At 40.4% G+C, this 25,130-nt stretch overlaps 1 protein-coding gene across 1 annotated transcript in view; it reads right to left on the reverse strand.

Moving 5' to 3' along the window:
- Window positions 1–23,519, reverse strand: part of LOC126416532 (TATA-box-binding protein) — a 40,872-nt gene extending 17,353 nt beyond the window's left edge. Inside the window, exon 1 of the mRNA XM_050084278.1 lies at window positions 23,089–23,519. Coding sequence (XP_049940235.1) covers window positions 23,089–23,355 — 267 coding nt within the window. The 5' untranslated portion in view covers window positions 23,356–23,519. The remainder of the gene's footprint in view (window positions 1–23,088) is intronic.
- Window positions 23,520–25,130: the final 1,611 nt, after the last annotated feature.

Consider the following 25,130-nt stretch of genomic DNA (forward strand, 5'->3'; position numbering starts at 1 on the left):
AGAAGTTAAGGTACTTCGTGTGCCATGTCAGTTTCAACTACAAGTGTGAACATTATTAAGTCAATTAACGCTTTTTTAAGTACTAAGCAATAACCTCCAACCCCCTTAAGCATATAGAAGGAAGAAAAGAAGAAAGCATCTCAAAGGTTCTTTCTGCTCTCTTGATTATGATGAAAGTGTTATGACAAACTAGTGCCTTGACACTATAATTTTGAGACTACTACTTGGGCAGACTGACCATCCAGGCTCTCTTTGTTGGGTAGATGTAGCTTCTTGACGGTACACCTGTCCCAGCAGGAGTAGACTTGGGTTGAGGTCACTCGACAGGAATCCCATGAGCTGCCAGGGAAGCTGATATCGAACCAGGAAGAGCCCCACAAGCCTGCGCAAGCCTTATACAACTGGGGGAGGGGGGCAGATGTTCCAGAGCAACAGCCATTCAGCCCATTTGCAGTATAAAACCAGTCCAGGCAGTGATGACAAGCCTGCCATTCTCTGAAACACACAATGTTCCATTGTCACACCTAAATATGGTCCCTGATGTATGCCCAGAGTTTATGGTAGAAGAGGTCTGGCAGTGCTGGCCAGTCCCCAGCTTGGGAAACGTGGAGTTGCTGTGCCAGTACTGAATCACTACCAGCAGAGCCCTCAAGGGGGAGGGGGGAATAAAAAAAATAAAAAAAAAAACAGCCCTCTCTCCCAAAGCCGTGGGACACACTCTGTCAGACCCCTCCTCTGAGGCCATAACTGGCTTGTGCTGTAGAGAATTAAGGGCACTCATGTAGTCGGAACAAACAAGGAATTTAGCAGTTGCAGCACATCTCATCTGCTCTAGTGCCCTCAACATTGTGTATAATGCAGTGCTGAACATTGGGAAGCTTTGAGGCAACCTGATCTTGTGAACACAGTCACGAAAAATAACAGAGAAACCAAGATAGTCCCTGTGCATATATCCATCTATGTATACATACCCCTCACCAGTGACTCCAGCTCATACTTAACACGGTTCCAAAACAGCCTATTGCTTGTGGACAATTTGAGATGGATGAGCAACAGTATGGTATGCTCATGAATTGGAAACAGCAAGAATTTTATATGCCTGATGAACAATGAGGAGTTGCTGCCAGATGGTAAGTAGCAGATCCCTAGTCTCTTTACCCATACTGGGTATGGGCCTGGGCCTGTGAGCAATTGTGAGCAATATGATCACCTCATGGTGAAATCCATCAGTTACCTTCAGGTAAGAAGGTCTCACTAATCTGTGCACTGAGCACCCATAGTCAGGCCACCATCTAACGAAATCCCTATAAAACTGTAGCAGGCACAACTTGTCCGTTCCCCAAAACTTGCGGGTGGGGTGATATCTCCTGCCCAAAACTATTACACAGCATATCACCAACTTGGAAAATAGTGTTTATATAAGAAGAATCCAGGTGGCCACAAAAGCCCGACTGGTGCAGCTGTCCTAGAACACTGGGCCTCCGAGCCATATCGTACACCTTACTGATATCAAAAAGTGTTCCTATACAATGCTGTTGTTGGTAAACCTGCTGAATACCTGCCTCTAGCAGGATCACGTTGTCAACACTGACTGACATCTATTCACTCTAAGTTCTTTTCTACACAGCTTGTTAAAGCAATGCTCTGGTAATTACTGGGGCATGTTTGGTGCTTTCCTGGTTTGAGGAAAGATACTGAATTTGGCTCCCTCAATGAATTGCAAAATTGTACTGTCTGCCATATTGAGTTAAAATATTTTAGCAGGATTTTTTTAACAGCATTTGCAAGTTTCACAGCATGTTGCGCTGTATTGGGTGCAGGATCGAAAGTATTAGACATTGCTGAATCCAGCTCCCACACTGAAAAAAGGCCACACAGCTGGACCGCATTGCTGAGTGGCATTTGTCAGTCCACCTTCTAACACGGCCTGAGGACTTAAGGGTGGATAAGACGGCTGCAAGGTGGATTACACTTGTGACATGGGGTCCATCCATTTCTGGATGCTTCCCCTGTTTAAACATAGCTATCTGGCTGAACAATGTCCAGTTTGTTCTACTCACCATTCATCTTGGCAGCTGCCTTTCAAGAACTGCTCCATCTCATAGGTGAATCTGGTTTGGGAAGTGGTCACTGGCATGAAGGTCATCAGTAACTTCCTGGAAGGAGGGGGGGGGGGGGGATGGGGGAAGGGGGGAGCAGAAAGAGATGTCTACAGCTGAGGTTGACTCATTAGCAGAGTTGACATGAGTGAGATTGCCCAAGTTGATGAAACACAGCTCCTGAAACATCATGAGGCTCCTTAAAACTTGGAGCAAGTAGAGTTTGGGCCACATAGTACTGCTATGGTGCAGAATAATGAGAGGTTGGAAATTAGAAATTTTGACTAAAACTCATTAACATTGCCACAGGCAAAATCAAGTCATGCCAAAGACAAGAGGCAGAAACAAGAAGACACCCATTATGTCACAAAGCCCTCGACACATTATGATGGCACCTGCTGAGTGAGAATACGCATTCAACAGAAAGAAGACTGTGACAGAAAACCAAAGGAAGTGAGACAAGCGTATTTGTTAGCTCATAAGACACCCATCGCTTACACAAGAGCACCCAGCAAGGAACTGACATAGTAGTTAACAGTCATTAAGTGAATATAGCAGAATAAGGACACATGCAGTCATTACGGACCAAGTCTCATGACACAGTCTCATGCAAGCTCCCGTTAAATACTCAAGCATTCTATCTCTTGTGATGAGTTAATTATTGGAACTGATGGCATTCACAGTTATAGCACTCAATTCCATGATAATGATACTGTAGTGAATCTATGTCCTAGATGCTCCAGCACAGTCTATGAAGTAGCTGAAAATGTACTCAAGATGATGGTCTCCACCTGACGAACTTCCTGCTGCTCACCACCTACCATCTACTGATGGAGAAACTCCTGACAACACCACATCACATGGTGCTGCCAGCAATAAACTTCAATGTGGAAGCCAGCAAAGGGGGCTTTTGGCGTCCACATTCACGATCAACATCCAGGCGCAGTCATGTGCTAAAACCTAATGGCTGGTAAGGAGGAGATCAACCGACCACACGACTACCAACAACTGGTGCACTGCTGACGGGTCATCAAGGGTTATTGTAGAATTCGGTGCAGGACAGAGGACACTCCAGCAAGACCACTTCACACTGAGAAATGGCTGCAACTGCCTGCTGGCAACAAGCTGCGGTGCCAAGGTCATAAACATCTCACCTAGTCGTGCAGATGCTGAGCTGGTTCAGCAGACAACAGGTAGACTCCAATACACATCCATATAATGCATCAGTCAAGGTTGGTATGGAAGAACAACAACTTGTCAAAGACACACCACAGGTTCCCAACGGCATCCTGACTTCATGCAGGGCTGTCTCCACTCGGCCCCTGTGAAATATGTTACTGGCACAGAAGTTTCCCAGTTGGAGAAATGATTGGGGGGGGGGATTTTTTTTTTGGGGGGGGGAGTTGTTCTATAAGAGCTCCAAGAACTTTGGAACCTACTGCTTCTTGTCACAGGTATCTGTTTGTGGTGATACTGCCCCTCCTCATTTAAGCAAGTGTTCTATTATAGATTCTTTCCACAAGTCTGGGTACAGCCCCTGTGGTCATATACAAATGAAAAGATCATGGAGAGTTTCTTTTGATTCCCTATGTAACTGTCTCAATATGCTATGCGTAATACTACCTGGTCCTGAGGCTTGTAACACCAGAAATGCTTATCCTCCTATTTCCATCTATTGTACTATAACTTTTTTTCCTTATTTTGTTACCTGAAGATATGACATTTCTGTGTGTGTATATATATATATATATATATATATATATATATATATATATATATATATATATATAAAAAATGCATTTATGTCGATGTATAATTGGTTTGTTTTGTAAATATTATTTGTATTTTTACGCTGGGTCTGGCTTAGGGAAAACTATGCTATCGAACTATTACATCGATAAGTCGTGTGGAGAACCAAAGTGTTTCGGATCTTTGGTAGTGTGAACTCGGCCGGTGGAGCGCGGGCAGAGAGAGTCTGGCTGGAGTAGTGCGGTTGAGCAGGTGTGCTGAGTGACGCTCCTGCGAGTTGCCGCGCTTTTGGGGTTTGGCAGCATGTAATTGCGCTCGACTTGCTATGATAGTTTCTGAACCGGTGTCGCGGACAGGAAGCATTAGCTGGCGCACATCAAGAGCCCGTTTCGCCTGGTGACCGTGTCAAGAAGAAGGCGCGCCAACATCCAGCTTCTGCAACAGCGACGGCTGACAATGAGTGACTGTCGCCACCTCCTCGATCGACGACTTCAAACCCTCAATCAACCAACAAGGAAGACTAGAAGCACGTAATGTTTTAGAACTGTATGGCAGACCTCAGCTTTTAAAATTGTTGCATCACAAAATTACAGCAACTTAGCATGAACCTTTGTTGCTCATTGCCCCAATTGCATTACCAAGCAGGGTCCCTTGCTTTTCCGAAATGAACCCGAGTGCCGTTGAAATTCAGACGCCAGCATTAAAGTAATATCATTCCATTTCACTGCTTTAATTTCAAAGTTCAGTTAAGGTATTCATAGCTGGCTACAATATTTAGATTACACAAGCACAAATTAAGAGTGCGAGTTTTGTTAGCATATTTTAGCTTACCTGTGACTGCAGCTCAGCTTGGTACGTACTAAATGTTACTATTGTTAATTGTCCAGAATCATTTAATTCAAGTTCAAAGTTAAATCTCTTATTTCTAAATTGCGTAGATTCAAGTAGCTTTTGAAATGATTGTTGAGGTAGCCCAAGACTAACCTTATTTTACTGAATTTCGTAGTGCTTCAGAAACAAATCTCACTATTAATTTCAGTCACTAAATTAACTTTCAATTTTCCGGTTTTATTAATTCTTTTGCTAAATTAAGTCAGAGTGTAGCTAAATTCATTACTTCTGACAAACATTCAGTTTTCACACAACACGTGTCAACCTTCAGTTGCCACGCTTTCAGTGCTAATTATATGTGCATTAATCTTTCATTTTCAGTTATTATAGTAGTTGTCCATAGGACTGGCGACCATGATTTCCCCCAAATCTCAAATATCTAATTACCGCTAGTTAATTGTTAACGTAACGGCTGCACATTTACTTTCTTTATTAACTTTACAGCTTTTCAAAATTAATTTCCACGTTTCATTTGCATTTTTCCTTTAATTTAGATGTAACCCTTTCTCCCTCTTTACCGACAGATTAACTTCGGTGACGATTGCTTTTCCCAAATTTCCATTAGGTACACGCGGTTTAATTTTTCACTGTCATTAACGTCGATAAGTGAGGGGAAGGTTACAGGCTGTTTCCATAGTCTTAGAAAAGGCATATTTAAGATTCCTTATAGAGAAGGGGGAGTTACATTATTCTTGGTTGTCTGAACTGAAATCCACCTGTACCCTCTTGGGACTGTATTTTACCAGCAAGAGAATTTAAAACATTCCCATTAATTGTTATGGCAGGGGTAGGTGTCAATCTTCTTTCTGTCTCCTTTACCAGAGACACTCTTCATTGACTTCCATATTCTTGTACCTGGTGTGGAATGGATAACACTGATTGATTTTGAAATCTCTTGCTACGACCTCCTTATGAGCCCTTTAATTGCTCACTGTACTTTTGCTCTTGAGACTCAAAAAGATGCAAGGTTCTCTCCTGACATACTGGCACTGAACCTTTGAAGTGCCACTTGTCTGCTCCTGACTGCAACATAGAATTTGTTGTTCCACCAGATGACAAGCCGCCTCTAATGGTCTTCTGAAATTTTTGGTGTGGGTGTCTCAGTGGCATAGTGACACACACTTGTAATATGATACACATGATTCTAGGCACTGGCTGTGTGTTCAGATTTACTAATTGGTAACATTTTTAAAACTGCAAAGATTTAAATGATCTTTTACTTCCATTGTTAACATTTTTAAAACTGCAAGGATTTAAATGATCTTTTACTTCCATACCAAACATATTAGATAAGACTTAAACACATTCTTTTCAGTGGGGTAAATGATTATACATTCAGTGGTGTAAATGTTTGGATAAGTGGTGTATATAGGCAATATTTGGTACATTTTGAATTTTTGATAACTTTAGAAGCTCTTAGCATAATAGGAAAGCTCATAACTCACTACAACTGTCAAAGCAGACAATACAAGGTTATTATAAATGACTAAATCAATTCCATAAATTCACTGTAGTTGCATTAATTAGCATATTATCAGAAAAGACAACACTCATATGGAAAAAACTCAAAAAGTTTTGTACTGCTGCAGCCGCACTTCAGGTTTCTGCCACAAGAGTGCAGCAGTGAGCAGTTAGATAAAATGGGACAGGCACCACGAAAACGTACGAGGTGCTATCCAAAATTTTCGAAACTGGTGCTGCCATCTGTTGAAAACCTTACCTTTGGACTAATGGTCACCATCACCCTAGAAGTAGTTACCACCCGCACATACACACCAGTCCTAGCATTTCTGCCACTGGTCAAACATTTTCTAGAAGTCCTCTTCTTTGAGGGTGTTTATCACCACCAGCGATGATTCTTGAATCCTCTCTGGAGTGTCGAACCGATGGCCTTTCAACTTGAGTTTTAGTTTTGGGAATAGCGTGAAGTCGCAAGGTGCCAAATTGGGCGAGTACGGTGGGTGGGGTACAACCACCATGTTGTTTTTTGCCAAAAAGTTCCTGGTGAGCAAGGACGTGTGACAGGGCGGGTTGTCATGACGCAGCAGCCAGTTCCCTTGACGCCAAAGTTCTGGCCATCGTCACTACAAGTTTTCAAGGAGCCGTCACAAAACGTTACAGTAGTACGCGGAATTCACTGTTTGGTTGGGTGGGACGAATTCTTTGTGGACAATTCCCTTGGTATCAAAGAAAACGATGATCATGCTCTTCACAGTGTGAGCATCATCTTCAACATCTGTACGGCCAGCCCTGAACCAAGCATGCCACTCAAACACATGCGTACGGCTCATGCTCTGTCCCTCAAACACTTGATGAATCATTGCAAGGGTCTATGTAGCACTTTTCCTGAGATCTGCACAGAATTTGATACACACACGCTGTTCTGTTCGCAGATCCATCGCAAAATGGCCACACACCAAACACAGAGTATTACAGAAATCACTGTGGACACGCAACACGTCCTCCCAGCTGAATGCCACTCCACACACTGACTCATCAGATATGCAGCTCTCACCACCTAGCGATGCAAAGATCTACTACTCCTACTTTCCAGATGGCAGCACCAGTCCCGAAAATTATGGATTCCACCTCGTATATCGTGCCTGAAATTCATTAACATCAGTCTGCTGTAACAGTGCAAAGATCAACCAACTGTCAACTTCATTTGGCAATGATATGTGCAGTTTGAAGCTTCAGGATACCTCTCCACTGGGAAATCACTGGGTCGGCCTGCAGTGACTGAATAAATGGTTGACTACACATGGGCGAGTTTTGTACTTGGCCCACAGAAGTCTATGAGCAGGATCAAGCAGACAGCTGGTCATAACACAACCGACCATTTGGAATATCTTAAGGAAACAACTCAAGCTGAAGCCTTACCGCTTGCAACTGCTACAAGCTGTAAGTCCCAATCACAAAGTTGGACATCAGGATCTTTGAATTTTCAGCACAGCTGCAACAGCTTATGGAAGAGGAAGGGTTTTGTGAGAAACACATCTTCATTGAAAAAGCAACATTGAGATTCACCAAAAGTTAATGTGTTCTGTGCATTCCCACAGTTTGAAGTTAATGGTCCCTTCTCCTTTTTTGAAAACAGTGCTACAGGACTTATGTCTCTGGACATCTTGGAAAACCGACTCATGAAACAGCTGTAGACCACTAAGATGGTGCTGCATCCCACTTCCATTATGATGTTCGTGAATTCTTAAACAGGAAACTGAGAAACTGATTGATCAGTTGTGGTGGTGATGGTCAGCAATTCATGTTATAGCCTCCATGCTATTCTGACCCAACCCCACTGAAACATTTCTTTTTATGTGTAAATAAATTTAAGCCCCAAAAACTAAAAAAATATGTAAACCTACATAAGAAACCTTGTATTTTTGTATGGTTTATCAGTATAATACAGCTGTGGTCATTTTTAACGATTTTATTAAATCAAAAGGAGTACATTTTTAACCCTGAATAATTTTCATTAAATAAATTGCATTATAGAAACTGAAACATAAGCCACCAGTATTATCACAAACTGTTCACAGATTGGCAGTTATGGTATTCACAAAGAGCAAATCATTAAACAAACAAGGATGACCTTAATTTTTACAATTGTTACACACCACAATTCTATGGTCCCGGCAAACGTTCTGTGCACTTACAGCACACTGTCTTTGTTTTTCTTTCCTTTGAAGCAGGACACAATGAACACGTTCTCTCCAGATGACTCACTGTGCTGTTGTTACTACTGCTGTTTTTGTGTTTTAGGAATAGTAATGAACTTTTTCATGTCCAGATACATGGATTTATGTAAAAAGGGATTAGACAATCTGATCATAAATGGTTGTATCATCTCCACTGAAAGGTCCTTGATGAAAAGTCTCCTCTTGTGCAAAAGCCCTTCATGATATGTGAGATGTTGTGTTTTGTAAAGAATAAAGGCATTTAGAGTACATCCATACATTATGTTGCACCAGAGAGCCACTGGCCACAATTTAAGTTTGTCTTTTGCATGTATAATTACGCACTAATTGATCCATAACATCCACACCACCCTTCGTTTGGTTATAAAAATTCACAATCACAGGCTTCCATTTTGGACGTTGTTGATCCATACATTTATCATGATGCATGGTGCTTAGGAGATTACGCACTTGTTTTTCTTTGGTGAAAAACTAACCACCGTCATTTCTTCTTTAAATGCAAATATACTTGAATTTACTGCTCTTCTCCTATTTGGCTTCACCTCTTTTGGAATTTCTCTTTTATTCATCCTCATTGTTCCCACAGCAGTTACGTTTTTACTCAACAGATGTTGTGCCAATGGTACACTTGTAAAATAATTATGTACGGTAACATTTCTGGCTGTACTAGCAATATTGCCTGCCAGGGTTTTCATTGTGGTACGGTCCAAATTTTTCTGGGGTGGATCATCTGGTTCTCTTTCCGTGTACACAATCCCGTCAGTGGCATAACCAGTTTCAGCTTCGCACATCCAGAATATTTTCATTTCATACTTTCCAGGCATATACTGCACAAACCTACAATGGCCACTAAATGGAATAGCTATTCATCCATGGTACCATTACTTTTAGATATCATTATTTTCTTGCACTGTCCTGTAAATATTTTCCATGCTTAGGATATAGCAGCAAGCTTATCAGTTTGTAACCTAGCCTCTTGTGTTCTTTTGTCACCAGATCCAATGAATTTTCTTATTGCCTCAAACTGACTTACAGATATTGTAGCTCTATATAACGGATTGGAAAACTTTCCCAGAAAAAGTTCCTAGATTGGACCATCCCAACCCTTATCTGCTCCAATATGAAGTAAAATTCCCCAGAAGGCGAGCATTTTGACTAGCTACATCATTCCAGTTGTTTTTCTTGATACAGAAACTCTTCTTGCTTCTAGGTTTGTGCATCTCACAATTTCATTCACAATGGCTAGAGGAATAAATGAATCCCAAGCATCTTTTTGGGGGTGCAAGTGATTATACCCCTTACTGGTCCTGGAATAAATTTCACCAAATTGTGTGCAAGCATTTTATTTTGCACAAAGGAGGAGGGGGGGGGGGGGGGTAGGGAGTGACTTACTCCATTGCATACCATTTGGAGCGACATTTATGTTAAAATTTTCACTGTTTATTTGTCCAGAGGCATTATTACCACCACCACATTTCATTCATCACTCAGAGAGTTGCATGCTGCTGCCTGATGAACAACTTCATGGTTTTCATTTGAAGCAGTACTTATATCTGAAAGGAAATCATAATCTTCAGCTACCCATTGACTAACAACTGATTCAAAATTTGGGCCTGATAAGTGTATGCTATCTTCTTTCCTGCTCCTTTTTTTTTTTTTTTTTTTTTTAGATGTACATTCTGACACTCTATTTGGATAAAAAAGGTGTGAAGAAATAACCTCATTGCTCTCTTCTTCTGTCGACAGTAAGAATGTAACTGCTGTTTTATTTTATTGTTTAGTGTTACAAATAACACTTACCTTTCTTCTGAGTTCGGATCAAATATCAAACACAACACTGCTGTGCAGCAAATTCCTATAACATTACTATACTGCTTCACATACTCATAAGAATCCACTATAATATTTCGCTCTGTTACACAACACAAGAGAACGCTATCCGACAGTTGAACAGAGTTGCGAGTTGTAACAACATCATCATCTCAGCCTTTTCCCACGTCATGTGGGGTCGGCATTGCTTTGCTGGATCCCTCGCTTCCATAAATGTCTATCCAGTGCTTCTTCTCTGAGCCATCCTTTCTCCCGTAGGTCCCCTGCTACCTTTTTGTTCCATCTCAGTTTTGGTCTTTCTCTTCTCCTTGGTCCTTCGATTTCTAGTTCTTCAATTGTTCTCCTCATGTACTACTCCCCTCTTCTCTGCACATGTCCATACCTTCTTAGCCTACTTTCTTGGATCTTCTTCCCTATGGGCCGCCACTTTCACTGTTTCCCTGATGTACTCATTCCTTAGTCTATCCTTTTGTGTCACCTCACTCATCCACCTTAACTTTCTCATTTCTGCCAATTCCATCTTTTTCTCTTGGCCAATTACAAAAGCCCAAGAGAGAAAGATGGACGTGGCAGAAACGAGCATGTTAGGTGGATGAGTGGGGTGACACGAAAGGATAGGCTAAGGAATGAGTACATCAGGGGAACAGTGAAAGTGGGGCCCATAGGGAAGAGTTGTAACAACATATTTTCTGCAATTATAACAATGTGTAGGTATACCAATAATGCAGTCCCTGAATTCCAAAAAAATGTAATCGATTACAACCCAGTCTAATTTGACGACACTACAACACAAACCACAGTGTCCGCCAGACCAAGATTACGCAAATGTGTGGTACAAAGATGAAAATGTGACACTTAAAACTATTGACACAGATTTCTAATGGTACCTTTAATGTATTTCTGAATACTGCAATTGAGCATACCTGACTAGTTGGGCCACAATTTTAAGTCTTTCACATAGCAATTAAAAGTTAAAACTCCCTGCAAGCCCGTTGGACCCAGGGTATGCATACTACGATTAAATGTGAGATTTTTTAATTGTCAAATAATGCATCAGATGCAGCGCAAGCGTCTCAACAATCAAATTTTATGTGATCAGCTGTGACAGAAACGAAGTCTTTCTAACATGTTTTCACTGAAGAGGATTCCAGAACAGGAAGAGACTGAGGAAAAAAATGACAGTACTGTTGCCTTCAGTTGTCTACTTTAAACATGAGCGCCGTCTGGCTGTCTCTCAATGATCACTCTCTCTAATGATTTTTTCAAGGTATGTAAAGTATTTATCTATGTAAAAGTATCATCAATATATATGAATAATTGTTATTGTTTAGGGCTACCAACGTTTCATTTCAACAACATTAACCTTGCCTGCCAACTTTTCAACGTTTCAGCTAGAAGAACCGCAAGACTGTCAACATATTGTTTGCTGGCCACTGCGAAACAGCATTGATGTTCGAATTTGTAGCAGCCATTCTTGGTCCCTAAGATCTGTTAAGTCGATCTGTTAATGCAGTTTCCAGGCACCACTTCTGTGCATAAAGCATAACGTTAATGATCGGCGTACGGCCAACAGATACCGTTCACTCAATGGTACCAAAGCAGGCTAGACAAAATCTTGAATTATAAACTCTCTCTCTCTCTCTTAGTGGTGCTGTGTTTTTTTTTCTTTCTTTCTTTTTTTACTTGGCTGCTTCTTTTAATTACTGTCACTCCAGTTAATTTCCTCTTATCAAAATTTGTTTTTCAATTACCACTAAAGAGTGCCACACAAAATAGAGAAAAGGCGTACGAAAGGAATGCCTGAGCCCAAACAAAACAACAACTGTCCGTATAAAAGCCTGGGTTCATCCACTAAAGATAATGTCAACGACAGAGATGTCTAGCATAAGCATTACACGAACAATGACTCTGAAGACTGCATGAAGTGATGCTACTCCAGGATAATGCCCGCCCACTCTCTGCCACAGTGACAAAAAACACTGAAGAGGAATTGGCACTTTCATCTTTTTTGCTCTCTACTAAACAACCTTCAAGGAACTTGCTTTCTGGATGAAAGTGTGCTTCCAACAAGGCTTGATGAGTTCTTTGCCTCCAAACCATTCGATTTCTACAGTCGTGGTAAAAACAAAACCATTAATTAGTTTTTTTTGTTTTTGCAGGTTAGTTATAGAAGAAAATGGGCTCATAGAAATGCTGAACAAACCGAACTAGCAAATATCTGATGGCTATAAGCTACAGTTGAGCATTCTAAAACTTTTGACAGCAATGTCTGGTTTGGTAAGTGGTTTCACTTTAATTACAATGTTGTTAATTGTGTAATTAGTGGTCTATTCTACTTTTTTCCACTCTATGACTTTTTCATGCAGAGATTACAAACACATAGCTGTTATGGCGTCGGCTACTGTGGCATAATAGTGTGTCCTGTCTGCATAACGTATGGCACATTGTATTCCATTACTTCCTCTTTTCAATAGACGTTTATATATTCTAGATTTGAAGCACATTTCTGTTTTCTTTGAGTTTATTAGTGAGCATAACCACGACAAAGAAAAAGTTTGAGACTCAAAATTCCAGGTACCTTTAGGAATCAGCATATTTTAACACAATTTTTTTCTCCTGTTACAATATTAAATCACATCAGTTCTTAAAGAGAAGTTGTATTCCTTGTCACATTAAAGATCGACAAATTAAACAAGAATCAGAAAACTTTTTTTGTTTACTGCTTACTTAACTATGAGTGGCATGCCACTAATTGGTCTAGGAGCCCAGCACATGGGAGGCAGGGGCCAAAGAGAACTCAGGCAGCCAGTGACAGTGGTTTGTGTTTGTGTGTGTGTGTGTGTGTTCTGTCCAATTCGGAAAAAGGAATTTTTGGGCCAAAAACTTACTTGTATGGCAGTCTTTCTCTTGTGCCTGTCACTCAACATCTCCGCTATAAGGAAAGTAGCAATCTATCCTTTTCATAACATTGTCAAAACCCAGATTTAGATGTTTTAGATAAACGGATAAAGATGTAGTAGTATCATATCTCAAGATGGAATCCAAACTTTTCTTCTGGGCAGGACTAGGTAGAGAAATTGTAGTCCAAGCACTGGATTTATGAATACAGTATATACTTAGTATAACAATTTGGGATTTTTCAATTGTCTTATTTTTCTGCTACTTTATTTCTTAAAAACCTTTTGAGGTGAAATAAAAAAATAATGGAAATTGCTAATAATCCATTGCAAACAGATTTTGCACAGAAACTTCTAAGAAACAGGTATAAAACAAAGTATTATAGGGCTTTAGATAGAGAGATTTTGAATGAAATCTGTTTAGCTGTCAAAACGGCAATGCATCAAGCTGGCAACAACGACAAGAACTAATTGGGGGCAAAATACAATAGCAGAAATCCTGGAATCACTTTTAAAACATACTTTTACAAATCATATTGCACTTACACACAGAGTCGAGGAATATGAAAGGGACGCAGTAGTTGAGAAGGGAGTGAGACAAGGTTGTAGCCTGTCCTTGATGTTAATCAATCGGCACATTGAGTAAACGGCATAGGAAACTGAGGAAAAATCAACAGGCACACAAAAACAAAATAAAAAAATTCATTGCCTTCCTGTCTTGTGACCCCCCCCCCCCCCCCCCCTCTCTCTCTCTCTCTCTCTCTCTCTCTCTCTCTCTCTCTCTCTGCTGGGTCTACAGGTTGGCAAGTAGACTGGGGTAGAGGTTGTGTTGGAAGGGGTGGGTGAGGTGAGAAAAAAAGTGGGAACAGGAGGGAGCATTGGGGAAAAATGGCTGACAGCTCACAGGCAGGCAGCAGGGGTGTGAGGTAGGAACAAGAGTGTGAGAGGCAACAGAGGAACACAATAAGAATGCAATACACAGGCACAGAGGCCAGTGAGTTCATGCAGCATACGACAATGACAATGATGATATGGTGGAGTGGATTGGGAGGAGGTGACAATAGAGGAACGAAGACTGTTGGTTAGATGGTGCTGGTGCATTTGGTTATTGGAGATAGAGACCACAAAGATTATGGGAGTGAAGGGTATGTTGCAAAGCTGACTCCTACCTAAGTTGTTCAGGTACACTGGTGCAGGAGAAATTGAAATCAAGCATCTTGGGCTAAGCAGCTCTTTCCACTGCTGGGTGGTCAACTCTGCTCTTGCCTGCAGCTTGCGGTGACCATTGCTTCTACTGGACCAATGGCTGGTGGTCATGCTGATGCAAAATGCTGTGCATGAACTGCAGCAGAGCTGAGAGGCTAGGCTATGTGCAATTACCTGGATGTGTTGATCACCAAGTGCACAGTTTTGTGGTGGCTACTTATTTTGGTGGACAGCTGCTTGGTGACCAAGCCCACAAAAAAAAGGTGCAAAAATTGCAGCAGAGCTGGTATATGACATGGCTGCTTTCATAGGTGGCCTTGCCTCTGATAGGATACGATAAGCTGTTACGGGACTACAGTAGGATGTGCTGGGTGAGTGAATCCACATGTCTTGCATCTGTATATGCCACATGAAAATAACCCCTATGGTAAGGGGCTGGGAATGGCAGTGATATAAAGCTGGATTAGGATATTGAGTAGGTTGGGTGGGCAGCTAAATACCACTTTAAAAGGGATGGGATGGTAGGCCTACATATTATGGGGACGATTTCCATTTCCAGGTATGGCAATAGATAGTCGAAGCCCTGGTGAAGGACATGGTTCAGTTTCTAATCTAGGGATGATATTCAAGTGTGTGAAGATATAGAGTAATAAATTTGTTAGTGGACTAAATTTGGAGGATAGTGGCTGTCTGTGAAGAACTTGGCAAGACCTTCAGCATACTGAGCAAGGAAATTCTCGTCACTGCAGGCACACCATCCACATGTGGCCGGGCTCCATGAGAATGATTTTTTGGCGTGGAGGGCATAACAGCTGTCAAAATGCTAAGCACTATTGATGGTTAGTGGGCTTAATATGAATTACGGTACGGATGAAGAGAGGTGGAGATCAACAATCAGGAAGGAGGGATGCTGGCCTGTGGAGGACCAGGTGAAGTGAATGGGAGAGGTGTTGAGGCTGTGGAGGAAACAGTATAGGGTGTTTTGGTTCTATGTCCATATCTTGAAGATATCATCAATGCACCCAGATGAAACAAGGCATTTGGAGTGGCCAGGAAGGTTACCTCTAAACAGTCCCTAAACAGACTGGAATGAGATGGTCCCATGGAAAGCCCATGAACATGATGTGGATTTGCTTGTATATCTTCCCCTCAAAGCAGGAGAAGCTGTGTGAGGGGATGTAAATAGTTGAATGTACAAGTGAGGTTGGCAGTTTGGAGTCAGTGGGACATTGGGAGAGTTAGGGTTCAATAGCAGCAAGGCCGTGGACATGTGTATAAGGTGGCGGCGTCAAGAGTAATGCACTGAAATCCAGGAGGTACTGGGGTGGGGAGTCAGGGAAGAAAATGGTTCATATCTATAATATGAGTGCTGCCACTGAAAGAATTCCTGCACTTGTCTATCAACACTTCCAATTCATTGCATGTAGTGTAGCCTCTCAGCTCTGCTGCAATATCTGCACAGCACTTTGCATCAGTTTGCTCACCAACCAGCAGTCCACCAAAATTAGTGGTCACTGCCAAAGTGTAGCCAAGAGCGGAGTTGACCACCCAATGGAAGAAGTAACTGCTTAGTGTAACATGCTTGATTTCAATAGCTGCTTCACAATACGTGCCATCTGGATCCTTTACCCCAGCAGCAGCTTTTCTGAACTTCATGGATGGGAGTTATCCTTACAACACACATCCTTCATTCTCTTAATCCTCCTACCTTCAATCAACACCAACTCACTGCACCCATGCACTCTATGTAACTGTCTCCCCTTCCTCTGTCCTGTCACACCTTCCCAGTCCGCTCACCCACATTATTGTCAATGTGCACTGCACAAATGCACTTACTCCAGTGCCTGTGTATCTTATTTCTATCCTTACATCTGCTGTGTCTCCCTCTCACATTCTTATTACACCTGCTGCCTTTCTCCAAGCCATCAGCCACTTTTCACTCACTCGCCAACCCTACACACATGCACACACTTAGCATTTTGTGTGATTGTCAATGGCTCAACACTTCTACAATGTGGTGAGTTGCTTCCTTTACAGCTAAGTTATTTTCATTCTACCAGAAGTTTCTACAATGTATTTCAACTTTAAGGTTTGCTTATGAAGGTGTAATTTTGTCAACAATGGCAAAGGACTCAGAAGAGTTGGTGAAAGGAATGGATAGTGTCTTGAAATGATCTTACAAGTTTAATATCTACAAAAGTAAAAAGTGGGTAATGGACTATAATTGAATTGAACCATGTCATTGAGGGAGTTAGATCAACAAACAATACACTAAAGTAATAGATAATTTTTGCTATTTAAGTAGCAAAATCATCAACAATAGCCTAAGTTGAGAGGACACAAAATGCAGACTGGCAACAACATGCCAAGTATTTCTGAAAAAGAGAAGAGTATTAATTGAAATGCTAAGAAGTCCTATGCAAAGGTTTTTTTCCTGAAGTGCTGCCTTGTATGGAAGTGAATCAGGGACAATAAACAGTTAAGACAAAAAGGCAATAGAATCTTTGGGAATGAGATAGGCCTACTAAAGAAGAACACTGATGATCAGATGGGTAAGTTGGAAACTAATGAAGAGCTACTGGTAAAAATTGTAGCTTGAGCAGGACATACTAGCACTGAGAACTGCAGCAAACCAGCCTTTGAAACAATAACAACAAATCAGTTCACAATGTCATGGAAAATATCTGGTTTCACTGGTGCCCTGCTCATTATACAGTTTGTGAATTAATGCTGGGTTTTCTTAATAGGAAACAAAACTCACTTAAGACATACAGTGTGGACATAAACATTGGGCTTCGCCACCAGTCAATTTATCACAGCAACCAGATTTCCTGCTTCTGTTGGCTTTGCCAACTCTCAACCAAACTGTTAACTTCCCACCTAACCCAGAGCTTGGGCTGCCCTATAGATCAGTGTATCACCAAAATAGTGCATTCAATTAATGATTTAACAATTGAAAATTTTAGGAAAAGCTTGCAACAGTTAGAATGGGATGAGGTGTGCAGGGAACATAATGCTAATTTAAAATTTAACCTATTTCATGATACCTTTGTGAGTATATTTGAAAACAGTTTCCATGAGAAATCATCTAAAAAGCCATGGCTTACTAAAGGGATAAAAATATCTTGTAAGGAGGAATGGGAAATGTATCTTACAGCTAGAAGGGGGTCGACCGAAGCGTCCAATCCCACCCATCGGCTTTGACCCGCGACGTAAGGCTGTTGTGGTGTGTGACATCATGACGGCGCGGAATTTAGTTCGTGAGAGTGGCGTGTTTGAAGTGTCATTTTGATGCGATCGGTGGTGCTCTCCAGTGGTGTGTTAGGTGATGTTTTTGGTTTAGTTTGTGAGTGTGGTGTCGTGTGTGAATTTTGGTAAATTGCTTTTTTTTTACGTCTTTGGTAGGTATGGATATGACTGACAGGGTCAACAGTTTTCGGTTGTCGGCTATGATGGGGGACAGTGCATTGTCTCTAATAAAATTTCTCCAACCATTCAGATTTTTGGATGAAGTCGTGAAGTGTTCAGTATGTCACGAAGAAATGAGGCTTACTTAAAGTTCTGGCGTCTCGGACCAGGGATGGCTGTATGTGGAGATGTCGTAAGGATAACAGGTCAAGGGAAGTGTTCGATCCCAATTTATGAGATCGGGAGTTGCTGTTGAGCTATATAGGTCAAGGGAAGTGTCCGATTCCAGATGATACTGTGTTTAGTGGTATTTGGGGAGTTTCGTGATGTCGTTTTTTTCGTCGTTCTGTGTGGTTTTGTACAGGGGTGGGTTTCTAAATTTGTTTATATTTAGTTTGTCCTCACCCAAAAACCCCCTATTTCCCGCGCTTGTCCGTTAGCGTCATTAGGCTTTTTGTGGTGTGTGTGTGTGTGTTTGTTTTTCGATGTATTTTCGTCCTCATAATGTGCACGCAACGACTTTATATACGCCATGTTGGAATTGTGGTTTATGGTCGTTTCCGCCATATTTGTGACGCCATAGGTCAAAGCAGACGGGCGGGATCGGACGCTTCGGTTTCTCCCTAGAAGGTGTAATGATCCAGAAACAATGGAACATTATAAAAACTACTGGAGTGTATTAAGAAAAGTTATGAAAAAGTCCAGAAGTATGTGAATTATGTCTGAGATTAGCACATCTGGTGATAAAATTAAAACAATTGGAATATTGTTACAGAGAACACACAGCCGAGAGCACAGGAAGACTGTATTTCTATCAAACTCAATGAAAAGCTTGTTAACAAAAAGTCTGAAGTAGAAAACATTTTTAATAATAATTTTTTACGTGCTGTAGAGAAAATAGGATCCAGCTACCAATCAGAAAATACAAGGCAGTATATGGAAGAGGCAATAACTATGCAATTTGATAAAATTGAAAGTAAGCCCCTCTCGCCTACTGAAATTAAGAAAAAAATAAATTCACTCAAAAGTAAAAGCTCACATGGAATTGATGGCATTTCCAACAGAGTACTAAAAGCTTGTTACAAACAGATAAGTACGATTCTCAGCCACATATGTAGTCATTCACTGAAACAGGGCATTTTTTCTAGACGGACTGGGATCGGTCTGATGCCAACAATTACCACCCAATCTCACTTCTGACAGCTTTCTCCAAAATTCTTGAAAAAGTAATGTAGGCCTATTCAAAAGTAGCATCACAAATTTGTAAAAATGAAGTACTAACAAAATGTCAGTTTGGTTTTCAGAAAGGCTTTTCAACAGAAAATGATATATATGCTTTGACTAACCAAAATCACAAGCTGGGATACTTTGTGATCTCTAGAAGGCTTTTGACTGTGTGAATCATGAAATTCTTCTATATATGCTTAAATATTGTGGTATGACTGGGACAGTGCACTAGTTTAATTCATATTTAACAGGAAGAATGCAGAAGATTGAAATTAACAGTACAGATAGTCTGCAAAAGTCAGCAGAGTCCTCTAACTGGGGAGGTATAAAGAATGATGTCCCATAGGGTTCACAGTTGAATCCCTTATGTTTATATATATATATATATATATATATATATATCAATCAATGACTTGCCACTCTATATTCATGAAGATGCAGAGCCAGTTCTTTTTGCTGATTATACAAGTGTAAGGACAATGGAAGTGTCAGATTCCACCTGTCTGCTTTGACCAGTGACGTAAGGGTGTTGTGGAGTGTGGCGCCATTACGGTGCGGAGTTTAGAAGTTCATTGTGTTTGTGGATGTCATCTTGTTGTGTCTGATGGTGGTGGTGGCTGCGGCGGTGTGTGTGTGTGTGTGTGTGTGTGTGTGTGTGTGTGTGTGTGTGTGTGTGTGTGTGTGTGTGTGTGTACCGAGTGTAATGTGCTGTATTGGAATCATCTGAGCCTTGGTGTTAGATGTATGAAGTCATTGGCAGTGTTTGTAGTTCGGGATGTAAGGTTTGGAAGATTTTTTCAGTGAGTTATCAATTAATTTTCTTTGTTTATGTATGTGGTTTTATCACTGGCTGTTATTTGCTTGCTTTTTGCAGTGCAGTAAGACATTTAATTTATTGTGTGGCTTCTGTTGTCAGATATGGATATGATATAACAGTGGTATGTTGCAGTCTGAGATGGATGAGGACATGTTGTCCATCATTAAATTGCCCCAGTTATTTGAGCTGATTGCTGAGACTGTGAAGTGTAGTATTTATTGCGAGAACATGAAATTGACCCGAGTTCCATCATCTCAGACCAAGGACAGGTGTGTGTGTGTGTGTGTGTGTGTGTGTGTGTGTGTGTGTGTGTGTGTGTGTGTGTGTGTGTGTAGGGAGAGGGTGGGGGTGGCCGACCTAGTTTGCTGTGCCAGAATTTGTTGGTGTAAGTATGTGTGGGTTTTTTTTTTTTTGTCCATTCTTCTAGGTTGTGACGTTTCGTGTATTTGTGGTGTATTGAATGTGTTTTAATATATGTCCAGGGATGTTTGATTTTTAGATTGTTGAGGTGTTGTGGTTTTATTTTTCCTAGTTGTAGGTGTTGGTTTTTAGGTAACAATAGTTGTAGTTGACCTATACAGGTCAAGGGAAACGTCCGATTCCAATTTATGTAGTTTCAGCTGTAGGTGTAGGTGTTGGTGTTTTGGTATCGTCAGCTGTGGTTTACCTATACAGGTCAAGCGAAATGTCCTATTCCAATTTTCGTAGTTTTAGTTCTAGGTATTGGTGTTTTGGCATTGTCAGCTGTGGTTGACCTATATAGGTCAAAGGAAGTGTCCGATTCCTGTACATTTTAATGTGTTTTGGGATTGTGTGTGTTTTTTACTGTTATATTTAGCTTTTCCCCACCCTTTGTCTCATTAGTTTCATTGTATTTTTGGAGGGAGATGTTATTGTCTTATTTATATGTATTTTCATGTTTGTTGCCGTGTATGTAGTGACGCCACATGCGCTATATTGGAGACACTTAGAATAGCCATTTTTGCCATGCTGATGATGACATGGGTCAAAGCAGATGGGTGGAATTGGACACTCCTGTAATCCCCAAACATAGTACTCACACCCGACAAACAAGAATCAGCTGAGGAAATCGTAAATAATATATTTCAGAAAACTGTTAAGTGGTTCTCTGCACGTGGACTCTCACTAAATTCTTAGAAAAGACAGTATATACAATTCTGTACAGTAAATGGCATAACGTCGCTGGTAAATATAGACTTTGAACAGAAGTCTGTTGCTAATGAGAAATATTCAAAATTTCTGGATGTGTGCACTGATGGGAAATTGAATTGGAAAAAACACATTGATGATATCCTGACACAGATAGGTTCAGCTACTAGGGTTATTACAAATTTTGGACCTCGTTCACTAGCTCATGTAAGGTTACATACAACCTACTACGTTTATCTGCTATAATCCAATTTTCAGGTCTAGCTCACATAATTTCATTTAAAAAAGTATATTTATATTAAAGTACTTAGAAAAATTAATAAAAATGAAAATTTTTTTCGTATCACATTCACCAATTATAAACTAATTCACAAAAGGTGAACATAAAAAAATAAATTAGATATTTTTTTTATAAAAGGTGAATGCAAGAAAATAAATAAAATGAATTATGGCGAATGTAAAAAATTATCAAGAAGTCCAAAAACCTTCGGCGTGATATGAAGCAAATGCCCGGAGGGAATTTTTGAACTTCTCTTTTTTCTCATCTTCTCATCCTCCAGGTTTTTTTTCCCCAAGTACTTTTCAGTGACATCCTAGCAGCTGCTCTTCTTCTGCATCTGTCACCCGTCATCTTCAACTGAGGGGGCAGAGCTTCTTCAGCAGCGTCTCAATGTCCGATAATGATATTAGTAGATTAGTCTACTTTCATATGGCATCATATTTTGGGGTAATTCATCATTAAGAGAAAAAGTATTCATTGCACAAAAGTGTGTAATCACAACAATAGTTGCAGCCCATCCAAGATCACCTCACAGACATTTGTTTAGGGAATATTCACTGTACCTCCCCAATACATGTATTCACTTACAAAATTTGTTATTAATAACCCAACCTAATTCAAAAAATAATAGCGAAGTGCACAGCTACAACACTACATGAAAGGATGATCTTCACTATTCTGAGTTAAATCTGACTTTGGCACAAAAAGGGATGAATTATGCTGCCACTAAAATCTTTGATCATTTGCCAAATAGCATGAAAAGTTTTACACACACACACACACACACACACACACACACACACACACACACACACACACACACACACACCTCATTATGAAATGTCATATGCACGCAAACTATGGAACAAGTATTAATGCACTGAATCTTTTTCTTGACTTGTCTGCTTCAGGTACCCCTGAAACTTAGTGACTGATGGACCATGTTGACAGCTAAATTGGTGACCTAATCTGGTTTCTGTATAATCGCTTGCCACTAATTATGGCTGAAGAGAGAATTCACAACAAGCACCAATAATCAGTAGCAACTGCCTTTTGTGCCCATTTAATTTGTCCATTTTCCTTCTTCTCACTATTATTGTAGCCTATTAGGGATGTGTCAGGTTTGTGACTTTACAAGTGTTTATTTAGGCTACCTCTATTTCATCTTATGATAATATCAAGACATTAATATTGCAAATGATTTGTTGATTACACTTACAGTATGGGAAAAATAAATGAATAAATTCCAATTCGACGATTATTCACTAAGCTATTATGTCGATAAGATCGCAAGAGCTTTCAAAATACAGACTAGCCTATAAACCATAGTTTTACAACAAATACAAAATAGAACTAAATCAAATCACACTGAGTATTTCTCCAGCAGAAACGTATAAACAGTTAAAAGAAAGCCTGCTCATAATCCATGTCTACATGAGAAATTAAATAAATGTAACGGGTAACACAGTCTAATAGCTTGCGAAGGGAGTTAAAGGACAAATCTGTTCATTAACGTAATGTTCACAAAATAAACAATAACTTCTAAACTCATGTACAATTGGTGTCAAGCATGTAACCATGCCTTTCCTGTCTGTAACTAAAGCGTAAAAATTATGTAGGGTTTACTGGGAGACAGAAAAAAATACTTGGCTTCGATTGGTTAGTTTGTTTCCATCGTAGGCCTAATTGTGGCGCGCACACACATACTTTATTGTTGAATTCAAATCCTTCAGACACAACGGATGGTGAGTACTACACGTCCAGCTTACAAAAGACAACGACCACAAAATAAGTCTGAAAATTTGATTACACTTACCGGGGTTTGTGGCTGCATTAAGCTCTGAGGAGTCGTAAATACCACAGGTGTAAATGCCGGCATTGACTTCTGAGGTGTAGTTAATATCGGCATTTGTAATGATGAAGTTAACTGCTGCTGTGGTTGTTGCTGAGGAGGGGGCTGCTGTTGCTGTTGTTGCTGCTGCTGTTGAGCCTGAGGGAGAATCTGCTGATCCTCATCCTGATGATGTATTGGAGTACCAATACTTGGTATGCTAAATCCAGGACTTGGTAACATCTGATCCATTTTGGATGCTTTTTTTCTGTCACTACTTGTACACAGTTTTACCCCTTTCACGTATTTCGTAGCATCACATCAAACTTCGTTACTTGCTTAACAAATGCAAGACCCTCAACGACAACAAAACAATTCTTTGACGCAGATAATTCACTTCTGCAACGCTATCACTTCGAGCAAAGATGTTACTAGCTACGAGCAGCTCTATCAGTCAAAGAGGTTCGATAAAACTGAGAACTAGTGGTGGGCAGGAAATCGCGTGTCAGTTATAAATCACAGTGTTTGAGAAGTCACAGATATCACAATAACAACTTTACAAAATCAAACTGCGATTTCAGTCACAGTTAGCAGTCGCAAGTATAGTGATGGGCAAACTGCGATTTTCCGATATCAGTGATTTCTGTGAATGCTACTTTTCAGTATCTGTTATTCTTAACTGTGATTTGTCGCAGTTAAGGAACCTAGGTCGTGCACCCCTCCGCCACTGCTATTTCTGCGATTTCTGTGACTCCTGCGATTTCTGCGACTTACCACTGTATGAAGAAGTTACATCTGTCCACACAGAAAATTGCATCTCAACAAACCTGACATTGGCAAGTATGTTTTACGTTTGTTCTTCCGTTTGCTTTAATTTTGTATTAAAGAAACAACTGTGAAAATATTAAGTGTAATTAATATATAAGTAGCCATACAGTACCGTAAAGTTCGTATTTAGAAGCGTCCGATCTTACCCGTCGGCTTTGACCCATGACGTCACAAATATGGCGGAAACGACCATAAACGACAATTCCAATATGGCGGATATAAAAACATCGCATACGTATCATAAACACTGAAATACACAGGTTTCACAAAAAGCCTAATGACTCTAACGGGACAAGCGTGGGAAATTGGGGGTTTTTGGGTGGGGAGAAACTAAATATACACAAATGTAGCCACCGACCGCCGTACAAAACCACGCAAAACGACGAAAAAAATCAACATCACGAAACTGACCAAATACCAAAAAACACATTCTTATCCAGAATCAGACACTTACGTTGACCTACATAGATCTACAGCAGCTCACGATCCCATAAATTGGGATCGAACACTTCCCTTGACCTATATAGCTCAACAGAATCTCCCGATCCCATCCACCAATACAAAAATAAAAAAAAACCACAAACCATAGCAAACAAACATTTCCCTTAAACCTACATACATCTACAGCAGCTCACGATCCCATAAATTGGGACCGAACACTTCCCTTGACCTATATAGCTCAACAGAATCTCCCGATCCCATCCACCAATACAAAAATAAAAAAAAACCACAAACCATAGCAAACAAACATTTCCCTTAAACCTACATACATCTACAGCAGCTCACGATCCCATAAATTGGGATCGAACACTTCCCTTGACCTATATAGCTCAACAGAATCTCCCGATCCCATCCACCAATACAAAAATCAAAAAAAACCACAAACCATAGCAAACAAACATTTCCCTTAAACCTACATACATCTACAGCAGCTCATGATCCCATAAATTGGGATCGAACACTTCCCTTGACCTATATAGCTCAACAGAATCTCCCGATCCCATCCACCAATACAAAAATAAAAAAAAACCACAAACCATAGCAAACAAACATTTCCCTTAAACCTACATACATCTACAGCAGCTCACGATCCCATAAATTGGGATCGAACACTTCCCTTAACCTATATAGCTCAACAGAATCTCCCGATCCCATCCACAAAAAAAAAAAAAAAATAAAAAAAACCCACAAACCATAGC

This window comes from Schistocerca serialis, chromosome 8 (genome assembly GCF_023864345.2).
Source record: "Schistocerca serialis cubense isolate TAMUIC-IGC-003099 chromosome 8, iqSchSeri2.2, whole genome shotgun sequence".
Classification (NCBI taxonomy): domain Eukaryota; kingdom Metazoa; phylum Arthropoda; class Insecta; order Orthoptera; family Acrididae; genus Schistocerca; species Schistocerca serialis.